At 36.7% G+C, this 17,395-nt stretch overlaps 1 protein-coding gene across 8 annotated transcripts; it reads right to left on the bottom strand.

Moving 5' to 3' along the window:
* Nucleotides 1-5,057: 5,057 nt before the first annotated feature.
* On the bottom strand, nucleotides 5,058-17,297 carry impg2a (interphotoreceptor matrix proteoglycan 2a). Of its 8 annotated transcripts, none has more exons than XM_026218000.1 (21): nucleotides 15,883-17,297; nucleotides 15,594-15,797; nucleotides 13,683-13,849; nucleotides 13,509-13,534; nucleotides 13,341-13,367; nucleotides 13,158-13,201; nucleotides 12,217-12,356; nucleotides 11,886-12,050; nucleotides 11,693-11,751; nucleotides 11,501-11,521; nucleotides 11,063-11,253; nucleotides 10,920-10,978; nucleotides 10,714-10,819; nucleotides 9,420-10,432; nucleotides 8,167-8,386; nucleotides 7,185-7,395; nucleotides 6,835-7,023; nucleotides 6,031-6,232; nucleotides 5,829-5,908; nucleotides 5,649-5,733; nucleotides 5,058-5,467 (listed from the first exon to the last, which is right to left on the bottom strand). In XM_026218000.1, exons 1-20 carry the CDS (start codon nucleotides 15,959-15,961, stop codon nucleotides 5,691-5,693), a joined length of 3,246 nt encoding a protein of 1,081 aa, XP_026073785.1. In that variant the 5' UTR covers nucleotides 15,962-17,297; the 3' UTR covers nucleotides 5,058-5,467; nucleotides 5,649-5,690. The 8 variants fall into 8 exon arrangements, with proteins under 8 accessions (XP_026073785.1, XP_026073787.1, XP_026073786.1 ...); XM_026218002.1 differs by having other exon boundaries at nucleotides 12,217-12,347; XM_026218001.1 differs by having other exon boundaries at nucleotides 13,158-13,198.
* Between the last annotated feature and the right edge of the window lie 98 nt (nucleotides 17,298-17,395).

Raw genomic sequence — 17,395 nt, 5'->3', positions numbered from 1 at the left:
AACTGTATTTTGATCACTTTGAATGTAATCCTAGGATAACAAAATGTACTGGTTTTGTTAATAAAATTAATCGGGATGTAAGAATTCAACCAAGATACTAAACGTACAGAACAACAATACAGGATTACACTGACCGACTTGACTTTAACTTTATTAATCCCCAAAGGGAAATTTAGATGTCACAGCAGCACAACCATACAATGAGTAAATTAAAACAACTTTAAAACAACATTCACAAACAACATAACAACTTGTTCTCCAGTATCAAGTTGCAAAGCATTGTAATTATATACAAAAACATAAACCCTAAAAAGTATGTCATCTTAAATAACACTGATTATACAACCTAATTGCCGTTGGGAAAAAATACTTCCTATAACGCTCCCTGTAACAGCATGGATGTATCAGATGGTATATACTTGACTATTTTCTCAATAGTCACAAATACAAAAAAAATTTAATTACTTATAAAAACACGGTATAATTCATATTAGAAATAAGAAACCTTAGAATGCAATATCAATTTGCTGAATTGACAAGAATGGCTAAACAAAGTACTGTTTAGTCATTGAAGTTTATTGTTGTTGAGAGAAAACTCATGCATCGTTTTCTTGATTTTAATTTATTTTTATCCTTTGATTCTTTCCCAGCGATTCCACAGTGTGGCTGTTTAAAATATAATGTAATACCATATGTTACCCATTTCTCAGACTTAGTCTATTTAACCACAGCTAAAGGAGAAAAACATGAAGAAGTGTTTGAGGACCGATTGGAATCCATTCATTAATAAAATGAACATGTTCAAAATGTACCAAAGCATGTTAAGCATCTATATCAGTGTTCCAGGTTTCTTACTAAGCAAGATTGTTTCCAGTTGATTTTCCAAAATTTTTTTGTTTGTACTTGCACTCAATTGTCTAGAAGGCCTTTTGAACATGTCATTGTGTCTCATGACTCTCCTGTCCCCTATTAGCCCTGTAATAATAAATTATGGGTCAAATGTACTTCAAATCATCTTTAAAAAGATACTGTACATGTGTTGATGACATCATTGTGACCAAACAAATGATTATGAAATGCCGCAGTTTGTTAAAAACTACGGTGGTCTTTGCAGTCACTTTGGAAAAGCTGAGGATGTTGATACCAGGGTATAAATTCAAGGTCATTAATTTATCAAATGTAATAATTAAATAATTGTCCATTGAAAACCCCATACTTGCAATCCTCACTCTTGGAGGCGTTTCGGGATAAATATTTGAAAATAAAGCACAGACACACAAAACCCCAGCCTTCAGCAACAGAGCACCATATGAATATGAATGATATATTCATGAATTTTACTCTGTAAATATACAGTAAAAGTGGGCCAGGGACCTTTCAGTTGCTAAATCATATGTATGACAGCAAGACTGATATAAATGGATCTTTCCTCATTGTTTTCAGGACTGGTGTGATTCTGCTGTCGGCAGTAGACACATAAGAGTCATGTTTTTGGATGTCAGGGAAACTGGAATCACCGCTCTTTACTCTCTGTCTGTTTTCTATCTGCTCTCTGTCGTTGTTTGTTTGATGTTCCAGTGTCTAAGGCAGATGTACAGCACTGCATCTTTCAGAGTCTAATCAAGAGGAAGTTGCATCTGCTCTGGGCTCAAAGGATCCTTGTCATGGGCTCCCTGGCAGCGGGACAAAACCCTCTGCTAATGAAATCATGGTGCTGATGGCAGTTTTTCCATGGGCACAGTGATAATGCCAATGTGCCAAGAGGTGTCAAATGGATGGATTAAGATTAGTCATCTATAAAATTCCAAGGTTGGATCTCTGTGCATGCCAAACTGCACTGCCAGAATCTGAGCTCCAGCAGGTCAGGTATTACATTCCCACATTACATATAGATTTGGCTAGGGATTCCCAACCTGGAAATACTTTGAAACCAGTCTTTGTAACCAGTCCTAGTTTGTCATTCAGATTACTACAAATTATAGTGTATTCTCTCTTTGATGATATACTTTTGCTTTTCTGTCCTCTTCCAGTGTCAGCTGCTTCCAGTTTTTGTAGCCGTATAAGTGTAGTTAGGCTATGTGACATTGCAAACTGGTATTCAGTACCATATTTATTAGTTAACATGAAAGGGTCATATTAAACTATGTGGCAATGGGAAAATCAGTCAGTTGCTCAATGACAGATGCTAGGGAGAGGGGGAGAGCAGGGACGATGTGTTCTTTGTTGACCAAAACTAAAATATAAATGTCAATGAAATCTATCTGTGCAGTAAAAGTAGTAAAAGTACTTTTCTGCCTCACCTATATTTATTTTTTACATAACAAAAGCATAGATTTATTGTCTTAGTCTCTCAGTGGCTTTACTTTGAGAAAAAGTATCCAGTATATATTATTATCATAATCATAAACACACTTGTTGCACAAATAGTTTTACCACGCACTGCACTTTATTCTTGTTTTCCCCAAAGCATCTAGGCTAGTTAATTCTCGCATATTCACAAATAGCTTGTTACTTTGCTGAAAAATATGGCAGATACTTATATTACAAAAATTGTCTATAAAATTTGGTCATTGGTGGCTCTTGGCATCAGCGATGAGTGGTGTTAAATATTGTGAGAAATTGTATGTGTTTGTGTTTCTTCCGAGGAAGAAAAAGTGACTAAATGCAGCTGTTGGCAGCATATGTGTGCGGGGGGACTGATGAATTCTACTCAGGAGGGTGATTCATTATCAACGTTGCCATAATAGTTGAAGTACACAGAATCATTATGACTGTAACTCTGACAAATATTGTACAAGCGTGCCCTGCAGCAGGACATTTCTCAGATTCATCACTAGATGCACACAAATAACAGGAACAATCTTTTTCTGTGTCTGTCTCTAACACTTATCTCAAATTTACAGTAAGCAAAACAAGTCTCAGATCTAGCATGCAATACTTTAACATTCTGTCATGGGTTTCATTTGTTCTGATTATGTTGCTGTTATTTTAAACAAATCCATAAGATATAGCCCCATGGCATAATGTTTCGGTGTAACAAAAATAAACATGTGGAATGTGTAGAGATGATTAACAGGTGTTCCACGCCAATACAATGCCTGTTTCTCCTGCTACTGTACTGTACAAGAAGTTGTACGTCAGAAATGAACAGTATGAATGGAAAGCAACATTACCTGAATGAACTACTTCCACACTGAAGAAAGACACTTTACTATTCCACAAGACCTCGGTCGTCGTCGTTAACAGCGAATAGCTGATGCTGTAGATCAAATGACTATTTTGACGTACCATCGTTGTCCATTAAATTTTGGATTTGGGATGTAACAAGCAGATGGAAATCGATTCAAATATGTGACGATTCAAATCGGTTGAGAAGCGATACAATTGGATTAGGTGTTTTGTCAAATGTCGACAAAATCATTGGACCATCAGTTCTTTCACTACTGACATTGTAAAGAGAAAAACAACCCTTTCTTTGTGGATCAGGCCTGGTTCTGATTATAGTCTTTTCTCATGCTCTCTACTTAAAACACTAGCAAACAAATAATGGATTTGTTGATTCATAATGATTTCTCAACAAAATGAAGAATGTGACTCTAGAGATCTTTTTTCTTTATCAATTAATGGTCAATTATACACCCAAACCTGAAGCTATCACTAATCTCATGTCATTCCAAACCCACATGACATAGTTTTGTACATATTGAGTCTGTCTTAGACTTTTGGATCTCGCTATGTAGTATAACATATTAAAGCCATTTACATTTTCATGCTATAAACTGAAAAACACAGTCATATCTCACACTTTCAGTACAGGCTGCAGGTAAGCATCTGTAATCTCTTCTTTGACTATTTGTAGTGGGCTCTCTATTCTCCTAAATTAGCTCTGATATGTAGAAGACCATCAGCCCAAAGCACATTGTATCGCTCTGCAGGCAAACACACACCGGCAAACATGTAATACAAACTCAAAAAGGTATAAATAAAAGTCTCCAGGATAAGAAAGTTTTATTTTATTCTCACAAAATATCAAAGGTATCAATCACATAAATATGACAATTCTGCCAAATCATTTACTCTCTTCAGTAATTATGCAAGCAAATGATGACTATTAGTTTTACTGTTGATGAACTATCCCTTTAACTGATACCATTTTAAATACAGTAAATAATGTACAAAAATAAATAAATAATAATACATACAAATGTCCATTATTACAAGGAGGTGACGCTGCACTCACTTTAAACCTGTTAACTGTCACTCACGTTTTTGAAGATAGACTTGAATGTGCATGATACAAACCTAAATTTTTATAATTCATGACTGAAAACATTTTGTAACATGATTTTGATGTGCCATTTACATGGTAATGCAATGTCTGATTTTAAAATGGGTTTTAAAAGATGAATTTTTAATTTTTATGTTTTCTAGTGATATATAACTTCTGATGATTTCTAAAATGTGACAGAGAAAAAGGCAACGAGGAAGTCTTATTTTTAAACAAAGGTCAAAACTCCTTTTGTAATGTAGATTTCTGAGGGTGCACTCTTGTCATAAATTGATCTATTACTTTTCCTACATCATTTTTTACAAAAAATACTGGTTTAATATATATTCGAGAGTCTTAGACCTTTCCAACGATATATAGTTTGTCAAGATTAGATTAAACTTGATTGTAATATAGTATAGTCAACGTAGGTGTCCCGTATACGGGACGGGGTGACATTTAACAGGTTAAAGAAATAAATAGAAGGAGATGCAAAACTCAAAATGGCAACTGTAGGAATGGAAGTCTGTATTTCAGTTAAAGAGCCAATCACCTTTTTTGTAGAGGTATTGTTTTCCCCCTGTGATTTGAGCATATAAAGCAGATCTATAAAACCACTGCTGTCCGATTTTACTACTGATTTAAGTAGGTTTTGGTCAATCTTCAAGTATATAGGAGCTGTAGGCCTACTTGTATAAATGTTAATACCTACATAGAAAATAGCTGCCCGGATGCATCCAAGATGGCCACAAGTTAACTTCTTAAATGTCTTAAAAATAATTAAAATAAGCAGCCTGATTTGACTTTAATACACAATAGCTTGAAATCTCTGACAAGCAGTGAAGCAGTGAAGGTACAGTAATGTACTAAAAGGGTAATACAAGATTAATGGTCTATGATTCAAGTAACTTTCAGGATTAATGCATCGAGGATCTTTTTTGTTTAACACCAAAGATTGATTGTCTGAGAGATGGGCCACAGCTTTAAGATTAGAAGGCACTTACAAAGCATTTCAATGAATGACAAGGATATTTTTTTGTGACCAAGATCCTGTTCTGTGACAGAAAATACCTTGAATCTTATTTTAAGAAGTATCCATAGGTAGCCATTTTATTTTGTGATGGTGAAATCTCAGAGAGGCTGAAGAGAAATTGCTCTGGAATCACTAAGGTGCCATTTCCCAAAAGACAACGCGAGTTTCTAGAAGAGGAACACAAGACAGAAATCAATACAAACACTGTATTTTAAATAATAATAATAATAATAAAAAAAGTCTGAAAAACCCTAAATATTCACTGATGTTTACATTAGATGAAACACTGAAGACACAAAACATATTGTTGCACTATAACATGTTGTTCTCATAACACTGTTTACTAACCTTCATTGTTTTGCACTCAGCAGGCTATTGGACACTGGACAGTTATTTACTATTGGAGAAACTTTCCCTTTGATTATCCATCGCTCTGATAAAATACAAATAAAATGACAATATGAGTAGAAAATAAGCAAAGCTATAGGTTAAGGCATCTTTAAAAAAATAAATTATTAAAATACTTGCATTTGATGCTGCTTCAAAAAATCTGCAAACTGACGATCTCTTGTGTAGAGTTCAAGAATCCGGATACGATCTTGAATATCCTATGGAACAGAAAGGAAGAGAAATTCCTAAAAACATGTATTACACACTTCCTTACATATTTAGCAGAAAATCTCACTTGCTTATCTAAAGTGCTGTATACAAAGTATACACAGACCCGTACCTCCTTGGTGAGTTCACTGTTCTCATAAACATGCCGTATCTCTTCGCTGCTGAACTCTGTGGATGCCTCGGCACTGGGGCTGCTGTGGACTAGGGGCCTGGGGTACTGCTGGTAGTAATGGCTGTAACCTGTAGTGAATTCACTCTCGAACATGGGGTTATACTTAGTGGCTCTGTCTAGAAATGGTGGGCTGTCCTCTCCCCTGCATACAAACATGTATACACACACAAAAGAGGTCAAATATCATGAATAATGGAATTACTGGAGATGTAGGCTTCTTCCTAGGTGCTGCACATGTAGTAATTAAAGAGATTTAAGTAAGAAAAGCAATGAAAATGTAACTTACTCATTCATAAGTGACAGCTCTTACAAATATTTGTTCTAACAATTATTTACATGCCAAAACTACTCAGGCAAAATATTTATATATACTGTAATAATTCAATAGTTTGTTGTTTGATGGGTAATCTTAACCTTAGTTTTATTTTTGAAACTTGATTTTCACTTAACAATTTGCATGTACTCATTTAATCACTGTTGATTTAATTGTTAAATTTTTCTTTTATTAGAATATAATGGTTTCATTCTAATTTTTATAGGTTTTGGTTATATAGCACTTTTTCAGAAGCTCAAGCATGCTTTACTCAAGGTCAAACTCTAAAGCGTTTGTGATCAGCTCTGCAGGCTCTGAAGGAACTGGAGTTCCCTTGCGTAAGACAAAGTCTGTATTAGAAAGAACATTATAATACACAGTAAAAGAATGTGAGTTGGGATGAAGCAGTTATTTATCAGATTGACTCTTACCGTACTGGGTCCTCCGTTTCATCCTTCTCATACTGGTGTCTCAGAGTTCTTACTAGGAAGATGATTACTCCTGACGCCACCAGAAGGAACCCGACAACAGATGCTATGGCAATGCCAACCACGAGTGGCTCAGAAACATACTCTTCACAATGTTCTCCTCGGTACCACCAGTTTTCCCCAACACGGCACCTATACAGCAGACAAGCATACAAACAAACTTAAAATCCTTAAGTTAACTTGCAGCTACATGAATGAAAATGCTGTTCTCCAGGTAGTACAGACAGACAGGCATTTTTTCAAATGTACACATTTGCATTCAAAATTTCTTGAGTAACACATAATATACAAACCTGCAGATGGCTCCTTGGCCTGGAATGACATCACATTTCCCATGATTCAAGCAGAAGTCTTGTTGAAGGTCACAGATGCTCTGGCAGGGTAGTCCGTCCACGCTGAAGTAACCAGCATTACACACACATTCAGCTTCACCTGACCATTGGTTCACTGTGCATTCAGCAAACTCATTACATGCCTGAAACCTGCACGGGTCTGCCTGTTGCCCTAAAACAAACAGACCCACATAGATTAGCCACAGCATTAAAGGGGGGTACAATGATGTTTCATGGATTCAGAGCTGTTACACTGTTAAAGCATTGGATCCTCATGCTAAGCATCGACAAAGTAAAAAAAAAAAAAAAACATTTTGGAATATTCCTGCGCCAAAAATCATACTTCCAGGTTCGTACAAGTTTCTGAGAATTTTTTCCGATCGTGGATCTTCATGACGTAGATGAGGGTGGAACTCCAATAGAAGTGTGTTTTTGTTTGTAACTTAAGGGAAATATAACTTTGTTAAACTTCCTAAAGAACCCAGCATTATGTAAACCGTGGATACAGTTTGTTTTTCCAGGGCAGCAACGGAGATTCACAAGTGTGTTGTTGATGAATGTTTTATAAACAAGGCCCGGATTTGCACATTGTTTGATACTGAAGATGGAGCGGTCCCAGCTATAAAAGATCCCAGTCATGATTCAGAACTACAGACGGTAAGTAAATGACATCAAATGTCTGTTTTGTTGGCATTCAGCGCTCAAGTGCTCGTCACTCTATAGCTCCATTCATGGCGTGCCTCCAGAAGCTCAGCTCTATCTTTGTTTTATAAATACTTTTTGAAGATATGAATGATGCAGTTCTACTCTATAGGTACTCAAGATTAACATGATATTGGGTGAAATTGTGTATGTTATACCCCCTTTAAGATGGCATGCGATGAGATACATAATATGCAGGCTTTAGGACCAAAGTGATAAAGGTTTTCTGATCTTGTCTTACCTGATTCAACATCCAATGAATATTTGTCAATGGCGAGGTTCATGGTCTGGTAAGCGGTGTTGCAGAAGTCCTCTAGAATGATGTAAACAGCAGTAATGACTTCACGAGGAATAGGCTTCCCAAACTTCATTCGGCTGTTCACCACAATACTTCCATTTCTGAAGTTCAAGATCTCCAGGTTCTCAAAGTGACTGAGGTTTGATTGCAAATATGGTACCAGCTGAGGGACATAAAATCCCAATAATGAGTCCATAAACTTACATAAGTGGTATATAATAAAACTCTTCAATTTCAGTCCTGGAGGTTCAGTACCCTGCATAATATAGAAACAATACCAATCTTACCTACCTGACTATAACTTGCAAGCAATTCTGGACACCTTAATAATCTTGTTTGGGTGAGTTCTGGCCAATAGGACTGGAGTTAAAGAGCCCTGGTATTTAAAAGTGGTTCCCAAACTTGGACCTGGAATACCACCCAACATTTTTGATGTCACTCTTACTGTATATGACGCACCAATTCCAGGTCTTGGAGTCTCTACTTATTAACCGATGCATGATTTTAGGGTAAGTTTGATTATGGAATGATACAAAATGTGCAGAGTTGGGAATACTCCATGACCAGCGTTGGGAACCAATGGCATATACTGTAATGTGAATTATTATAGGGGTTCTCAACTCTTGCCCTCAAGGTCCACTTTCCAGTTTGATTAAGGCTGGAGCTAAACACTGCAGGAAAGTGGACCTTGAGGGACAGAGTTAGTGAACCCCTGAATTAGTGAATTATTTCATCTGGATCATGCATGTCCATTTCTGCTTTTGGAGGGTCACCTTCCAGCAGAGTTTAGCTTCAACACATCTGCCTGTAAATTTATAGTAATCGTGAAGACCTTGATTAGCTAGTTCAGGTGTGTTTGTTGTGGCTTGAGTTAAACTATGGTGGAAGGTGGCCCTCAAGGAGCAGGACACTTCTGATTTGGATTGATGTGTGGAGTTTTGACAAGAAATGTGGTTGAAGAGAAATAACAGCAGAGGTCTTCAACTCTGCTCCTGGGGACCCATTGCCCCTAATCAAATACACCTGAACCAGCTAATTAAGCTTTTCATGATCACTTAAAAAAAGCAAAAGCAGATGTGCTGAAGCAGGTTGGAAATAAACTCTGCAGTACAGTGGGTCCCCAGGAGCAGGGTCGAAGACCTCTAGGATAGGGAAAAGGAAAAACAATAGGAGCAAACATAGAGGAGGTACACTACCAGTTCAAGGAACTGTTGCTCCAAGGCTTTGTACTCTGCAGAGCTCTTATTGAACAGATCCTCAGAGAATATCATGTTGGTTACACGAAGACTGAAAAACACCATCAAAGACCGCCCAGGGTTAGTTGGCAAGACAACGCTGGAAACCTCACCGCCCTGGATTACACCAGGGATGCCACTACCCTCTACCTCTTTGTAATGGATCACATCTAGAAATGTAGTCATGACTTCTGAATTTAAGGTATGCACCAACTCAACCTCCGCTGGGGTTATCATGGGGTTGAGGGAGAAGGGTGGTTCTTTCTCAGGTGAAATACGTGTTGGGTAGACTGGGCTTTCTGGTTCAATGGTGACCAATAGGATCTCATCCTCTGTTAGAACTTCCTCTGAAAACTGTATAGCTGAACCATCTGTTAGTACGAAATCATTCTGATGTGCCATTGTGGTACTGTCAACAGATTCTTCCAATTCCTCTACTTCAACCCCTTCTGATTCATCCTTTGTGATCAATGCAACTTCAGTTTCCCCATCCTTCTGCTTTTCTGTTAAAACAGTTCCCTCCTTGTCTTCGGGTAGTATGAGGTCTTCTTCGGGTTTTAGGGTAGATTCTGCCTCATCCACTTTGACTGGTGGCATTGTGGGCACATTGCTACCAACCTGTAGGTTTCCATCTTCTCCAGCTTTAACAGTTATCAGTTCAGGAGTTTCCTCAGGCAAGATCTGGTCCTCTTCAACCACTGTTGCAATTGTGTAGAATTCATAGTCCTCTATCTGTGGTTTGTCTACATCACTTAAAACCTCTTCCTTACCCTCTGTCTCTCCATCCGGCTCTTGAGCCCTAGTAAGAACAGTTACCCAATCGTCTTCTGCACCAGATCCAGAAGCGAGATCAAAGTCATCCATTTTCAAGTCAAAGTCTAGCTTGGTGTCAATAAAGGGAGCTACAGCTTCACCTTCCACAGCAAGAGTTTGGTTAGGAGGAAACTGTGACACCAAGTCCTTGTCTTGAAGGTCTGAAAATAGGAATAAAAAAGCATCTTGAATTAATTCTTTCACCACTATGTTGGTGTAAATGAGTATTGTCCAGTCCTGCTCCTGGAGGGCCATTGCTTTGCAGAATTTAGAAAAAATCCAGTGGGTTGGAAGCCTAGAGCAAAATTCTGCAGGATGCTGGCCCTCCAGGAGCAGGATTGTACAGCCCTGATGTAAATCATTGTACATGTACATTTTGATTCTTATCCTCTGAGAAACTACTGCTAGAAGATCTAAAAGGGGTAGATAGCTGTCATCATACCTTCCTCTTCAGACATTGTAGAGTCCAAAAGGTCACCAACTGTAAAGACCTCCTGCACCACCTCTCCTGGCAGCTTGGATGGTTTTTCTACTGCTAAAATATCATCCTAGAAAATATACAAAATAAAACAGCTGATTTCCAGACTTTGTTGAAGTTATTGGTATACTGTGACTTCACTGCAAATGTGAATGTGAAATGTGATTCACCTTGTGGTCAGGGTCTATAGATTCTTCTGCAGGATGGGTTTCCTCTGGAGAGATTTCCACTGACAAGAGGACATTACACCATTACAGACTGCTGAAATGTACTGCAGAGGACTAATAGCTACAAGCAGATGATAGAGCAGTACCATGCAGAGCCTCAGTGATGTCAGGGTGGAGGTCAATAATGGTGTACTGAACAGTGGGCCTCTCTAAGTAACTAAAGGTGCCCTCTACCATGTTGGATTGAAGATGAATGAAGTCTAGTGTCTCACTGCTGATCTTTTCACTGCTGGACTGGAGGGACACAACATATTCCACCAATACTGCTTTATCACCACTGCAAAAAGAAAACAACAACTACACTTGCAATAAATGTTTACGGGTTTGGATTGGATATAACTTTGCACAGATAAAGTTAGCAAGTGACAATTAAAGGTGTTTATATCAGAATGTCTTGACCCATCGATTTCCATTGTAATTGCACGGCTATAAACTTAATTATTGCTTGCTCAGTCTTGCTCAAAGAAAGACTGCAACAAATACATTCTATCACTCACTGACCAACACAATCAATTATAATTTACCTTAAGGGATCCAGCTGTGGCCTACAGGAAAGATAAAGTTCAAATTTTTAGCATTTTTTTTTTTTTTTTTTGCTGTATGCATGATCTGTCATGTTTAAAATGCTACTTTAAGTGTAAATTAAGTTTCTGAATACTCTTTGGAGCCATTGTTTACCAACTATCCCTGACAAAATTAAACATGCATTAACAAACCTGATGTTCAGTACTGATACACTCTTGAATTCTTTTAATTCCTCCAAAGCATCTGAAATCTGTAAGAAATGACAACCATGACAACACAAAACCAAAACAATGTAATAACTTAAATGGCTGGAACAAAACCTGAAGTGTTATATAAAAAATTAGTGTAAAAATTATAGCAAGTGTGTGTGTGTGTATGTTGTACCTTCTCTGTGATCCTCTGAGTGAGTCTGCCATGTTTACTGCTGGTGGAGTTGAACAGCTCTTCACTCCATGGTTCTCCAGTCAATAACATAGCCAACTCCACCCTCTGCTCAACCAGAGGACCTGAAGGCAAAGCAGCTGCTTCCTGCTCAATCTCATTAGTGATCTACCATAGACAATACACACAAACTTTGTTTAGCAGGTGTTCAGTATTTATAATTCAGGTATACATATATATTTTTTTAGTATGTATTATGAGATCAGATCAGATTTGAACCAGACTTGACTTTATATCAGTATGAATGGTATGTTTCACCCTGTCAAACACCTACCTCAGTATCCATCTCCATTATCATGACAGCAGATGTGGCTTCTGCAGTAACTTCTTTCATGCTCTCTGAGATAACCTCATCTGGAACTGCTGTGGTCACCATCACAGTGGTCGCTGCTGGAAGCTCATCACCTACCAAGTCTTGAAGATGATTATTTGTCTCTTAAGAGTGCAGGCAAATGTTATAAGATACATTTAGGTTTATTTCTTGCCATTTCTGATTACAACATTTAAATCTGAATTGCACACATTTGCAAATAAGTTTGCATCAAAATAACAGTGTAGAACCTGACAGCAAATGTATAAGCATTAATGGTTTCAGGCCACAATCTCAGTCTAGTTATCATCAGTTGTATTTTTTCCCCCAGAAATATTCAAGTTCAGATTCAGTGGTTCAATTCAGTGGTTTGAAATGAAATGCAAATCAAGCTCTACAAGCCACGTATCTTATCCTTTTTATAAAATTAAATAATAATTTATATTTTGCCACAATAAATGTGTGTTGGCAACGTTTTACAGCAGCTAGTTGCTGAACAAATTTTAAAAAAATATTATTTTAATAAATAGTTTAACATTGAATAATACAGCATTAATTAATACAATATTAATGGTTGTGTAAATTAACGCTTAATGCAAAATAAAACTGAATGGTCTTAATATATAATATATATATATATATATATATATATATATATATATATATATATATATATATATATATATATATATATTGGAAGCTTCATTACCAAAATAAATAAATAAATAATAAAAATGAATTGGCCATTAACCTTTCCTGATTATTATTCTGAAAATCTAAATATCAAATATGATGCAGACATGCATCTTCACAGTTTTCATGAGATTAGGCCAAGAGGATTTTCTAAGGATTATATACATTTTATATAAAAAACTGTCAATAACAACAATCATAAAAAAACAGACCTGTTGGCGCACGGTCTTGCTCTTGAGAAGACTCCTCAGTACTGCTTAAAAAAAAATAAAAAATAAACACAATATTATGCAAATATCTTCAAAATTAAGAGTTAACTATTCAACCACACACACGGTTTTTAATGACCAGTACATTTAATGAAAAAATTAAGAAAAGATATAAAGGGTGTATACCTGCATAAAGAGTATGTAGGTGTCTTACTGAGAAGAAAGAGGAAAACAAAAGGTGAGGAGAAAAACAGACTCAGTAACTTATCTATTATAATACATGGCTGGGGAGAAGGGGGCATTTTTAAAAGGATGAATTGAAGATGAAAACAGGTTTTTAAAATATTATTGCACCTTTTCAGTCTCGTCTGCGCAAGTCTCTGCAATGGACCATAAAGACCAAAAGACAGAAGTCAGACAATCTGACATGCACATGAACCAGTCACCCATAATACTCTATCCACACCAAAAGTATCAGCTAACATAATTAGTACAATGTTAATGATACAGCTCTTATGCTATACGTACTCTGTGGATAAGTGCTAAGTGTTCTTCTGATTGGCTAAAGGCAGCGCCAATCTCCTGTATGGAGACTCTTTCTGTCTGACACTGGCTCATCCAGCTCTTGTATTCTTCTTGATTGGGGAGGCGGTCCAAGAAGATTTTGAAAGCCCCCCACACGATTTCCTGACACACTTATGTAAAAACAACAACAACCTTGTATTAATGCAAAACACAAGCAGAACAGTAAGTAATACAATCAGCAGTTTTTTTTTGTGTGTGTGTGTAACAGAAATGCTCTTGTCTGAATAAAAGAACATGTCTTTCATCTGAAAAGTTAAAGTTCAGCTACCAGTGTTACAGTTGAAACCAGACCAGAAGAGGTTTAAATCTGAGTCAAGACCAGACTAGGACCCTTCCTCTGGTCTTGGTCTTGACAGGACAGGATTTCACCAGGTCGTCTGATATATCACAGTCATTTGGACATATGGGTGCATTTTCTTGACAGACACAGCAATTATCTTTCCAGATGACATCGTTTTGCAATCCCAAACTCTACTTTTACAATTAGTGTCTCAATGGTGCACAAGATTTCTCACACCCTCAATCTCAGTCATGGATATTAAAGCTTTGACCTTATTGGCCCCATTCCAATGTGTTAGCTGACTTTTAACCCCACCATACTGCCTTTTAATTTGTTAAGGGAGTAATCACACATGAACTGTGAAAGACCATCTTGAGGTCTTTTTTTTAACACTAACCTGAGACCTCTGAATGGATCTGACCACCAAACGCTAATGAGATCTCATGGTTACATACTCAGATGTCAGCTGTACAGAACAGCTTGCACTAGTTGATTAATACATGAATATAATATATAATAATGGAAACCTTTGTGGATTCTTTATGTTGAGGGCTTAACATAAATGTAGTTTTGATTCGTGTTACCTGGGTCAAGATTTGGTCTGGGTTTTGGGTTATGGTCTCTAATGTTGTCTTTTTACAATGTGCTAATAATGATGATTATTTGAACAAGAAGATAATCTGCAAGAACTTAATGATTCTCCATGGTATTTAATATATCTAGCAATATAAGGTATAACTTTCTGCCAACTTGCTCTTACCCATTATTAAAATCCTAAACCTCCTTGTTGAGACACTAGTTATTTCTTGGCCGGTTTACAGTAGTGAGCCTGGTCTCATTCCTTCTAGCAGACAGAACAGTTTTTCAGCCAGTACTTTATTAGTTACGAGTAAAAATTCACTCCTTGGCTTTAAGTATTTGGGCCTTAACTTTCATGCAGTATCTTCTGAGTTCTGTAACTGTTAGAAATAAACACGCTTTGTTGTAACATACCCTTTTATGAATGACTATAAAAGGGTATATAAGACTCTTAGAAAAATGATCTGGTTGAGCTCAGGCATTTCAACTTGATCAATTATAGCTTGACACAAAAGTTGTTTTCCAACTAAAATTATATAATTCCTTGTAGAATGATGTTATTACGTGTATATATTCTGTGAGTTAAAGGGTTATTACCAAAAAGACTAACAGGATGTAAAAATGGATTCAAACCAGAGTAGTGAAAATATTTCACATTTACCCGTGTCCACATAATTGTGATTTTGTGACAAAACTGTGCGATCTTCATATCTTTAATTATGTAATTTTTAATTATATATTTATGTTCAATGTTCAAAAAGGGAAGCTGCAGATACAAATCTACTTTGAGTTCACTGAAACAGAATTATATATATATATATATATATATATATATATATATATATATATATATATATATATATATATATATATATATATATATATATATATATATATATATTATTATTATTAATACATGTGCAAGTAATAATTTACTTTGCTACAACTAATAATGCTTTATTTTACATAAACTAGCAATAGTAATAGTGTCTCACCTCTGAGCTGGTAGTATTTGAGGTGGTCAGTGATGGCTTGCTGCACTGTTTCTCGACTGCAGTGGCGTACTCCACTGGACAGATAAACATTACGCTTATGCCTTGGCAATAGTCCATGGTCTCCAGGCTTTTCGACAAACATTTGAAACAATCTTTGTGAATGCTTATCTGGATTTCCAAGCATGGGAATCCAGTCAACCTCCCCTGAAAAAGAAATACACAAACAAATTACTTTGTGGTAGCCATCATCCATAACAATCCCAACTAATACATCCACAAATATACATACCTGCAGAAATATCCAGCTGGCCTACTGCAAAAATACAGCCTAAACAACACAGGACGCTGGTCCATGTGAGCTTCCACATAGTGACTTCCTCTGACTTGAAAATTAAGCTTTTGTAAAATAGTCGCTGCTTCACTCCGGACGATGTAACCAAACCTTCCCACACCTGTGCATACCTGTTACACCGTATCCACTGATAGTTACCACAGTATATTGTTGTTATGAAGTGCTATCCAGATTGCCAAAGATGAGCGCAGGTGTAAAACTGTGGCAATCCTCTGGCAGGTAGGCAGATGGAAGGGATTTTCCTTTTTTCCCTTCTTCTAATCTTGTTTAGTAATCCTGTAAAGCAGCTAATTAAGAAGTAACTGGAGTTAACCAAGTGTGCTAACCAAAAAGACACGTGCAGGGAATGAGGAGAGAAGGAGAAAATGCAGAAAAGGTGATTTGCCAGATTTCCATGCACCAAAATAACCTGAACCCAATATAAAAGTTCTCAGTGGAGGCATATTAATTTAATGCTTTTGTAATCACGTCTCACCCAAACACGTGACCACCTGTCAGGTTACAAGGTAATAAACAAGTAAACTACATGACCTTATTGTCATTCCAGTACTCTGAAACCTTTGCCAGACAGAACAAATGATACCAAGTGCCTACACTTGTATTTACAATACAGATTTACATCTGTGAACGGTAGCTAACAACCGTAGCCACTGAAATAGACCTGCAAACATGCACCTTGTTTCCAAAACCCTGCCCTCTAAAGACTTGACTCACAGAGAAAGGTGTGATTTATCAGATTCAATTCAAGGGCATTTTTAGAAATAATTAATTCTAAACAAGATTTTGTTTTAGCTGTGGTCGTATGTGACTTGCACGGCTAAGACTAAGACAGGATTTTGTATCCCCTGTGCTCACACACTGGTTTAACTGACGCAATACAATTACTGTAGAGGTGGCTTAGTGTCTGTCCTTAAAAATGAACCACCACAGGTACAGTAAAGTAGAAGGGTTTGTAAAACTACAGCCTAATGAACTGTTAATATGAAGGGATTTGCGCTTGTGATTTTTCACAGGGTTTTAGTGTTTGTTTTTGTTGTTTTTTAATTACACTGAAATATGTTGTGTTGTGTTTGAGGATTGGAAGGTATGTCCATAAACTTAACGGAAAATGCACCATTAATTTTCTGTCAGGACATTATCCTTTTTTTATTTTTTTTACAGCGTAGCTTATTTCCATACTATTTTTATATATTACTGCTACTAGTTCTGTAGTATATATACTGTGCACTTTCCATTTTGTATAAAACATCTCTATACCTTTGTCAGTCTGATCAAATAATCAGTCAACAACCAGACTGTATTGACAAAAACGGTTCAATACCTGGTATTTCCAAATCATTCATCACATTGGAAACGGAAGACAAATATAGCAGAAATAGTAACAGTATGGTAGAATGTTTTCGAAAAATGGCTCAAACTTTGTTAGGAAATGCTAAAATATAGCTTTCAC

Source organism: Carassius auratus, chromosome 34 (assembly GCF_003368295.1).
Source record: "Carassius auratus strain Wakin chromosome 34, ASM336829v1, whole genome shotgun sequence".
Classification (NCBI taxonomy): domain Eukaryota; kingdom Metazoa; phylum Chordata; class Actinopteri; order Cypriniformes; family Cyprinidae; genus Carassius; species Carassius auratus.
This window is presented reverse-complemented; position numbering and strand designations above follow the sequence as displayed.

Excerpts from the sequence above, each read along its gene's own strand:
- impg2a (XM_026218000.1), bottom strand. The coding sequence starts at position 15,961 with ATGTGGAAGCTCACATGGACCAGCGTCCTGTGTTGTTTAGGCTGTATT. Across the intron at positions 7,024-7,184 it reads GGCCAAGGAGCCATCTGCAG|GTGCCGTGTTGGGGAAAACT; the intron begins GTTTGTATATTA and ends TCTGCTGTATAG. Across the intron at positions 5,909-6,030 it reads ACAGTGAACTCACCAAGGAG|GATATTCAAGATCGTATCCG; the intron begins GTACGGGTCTGT and ends TCTGTTCCATAG.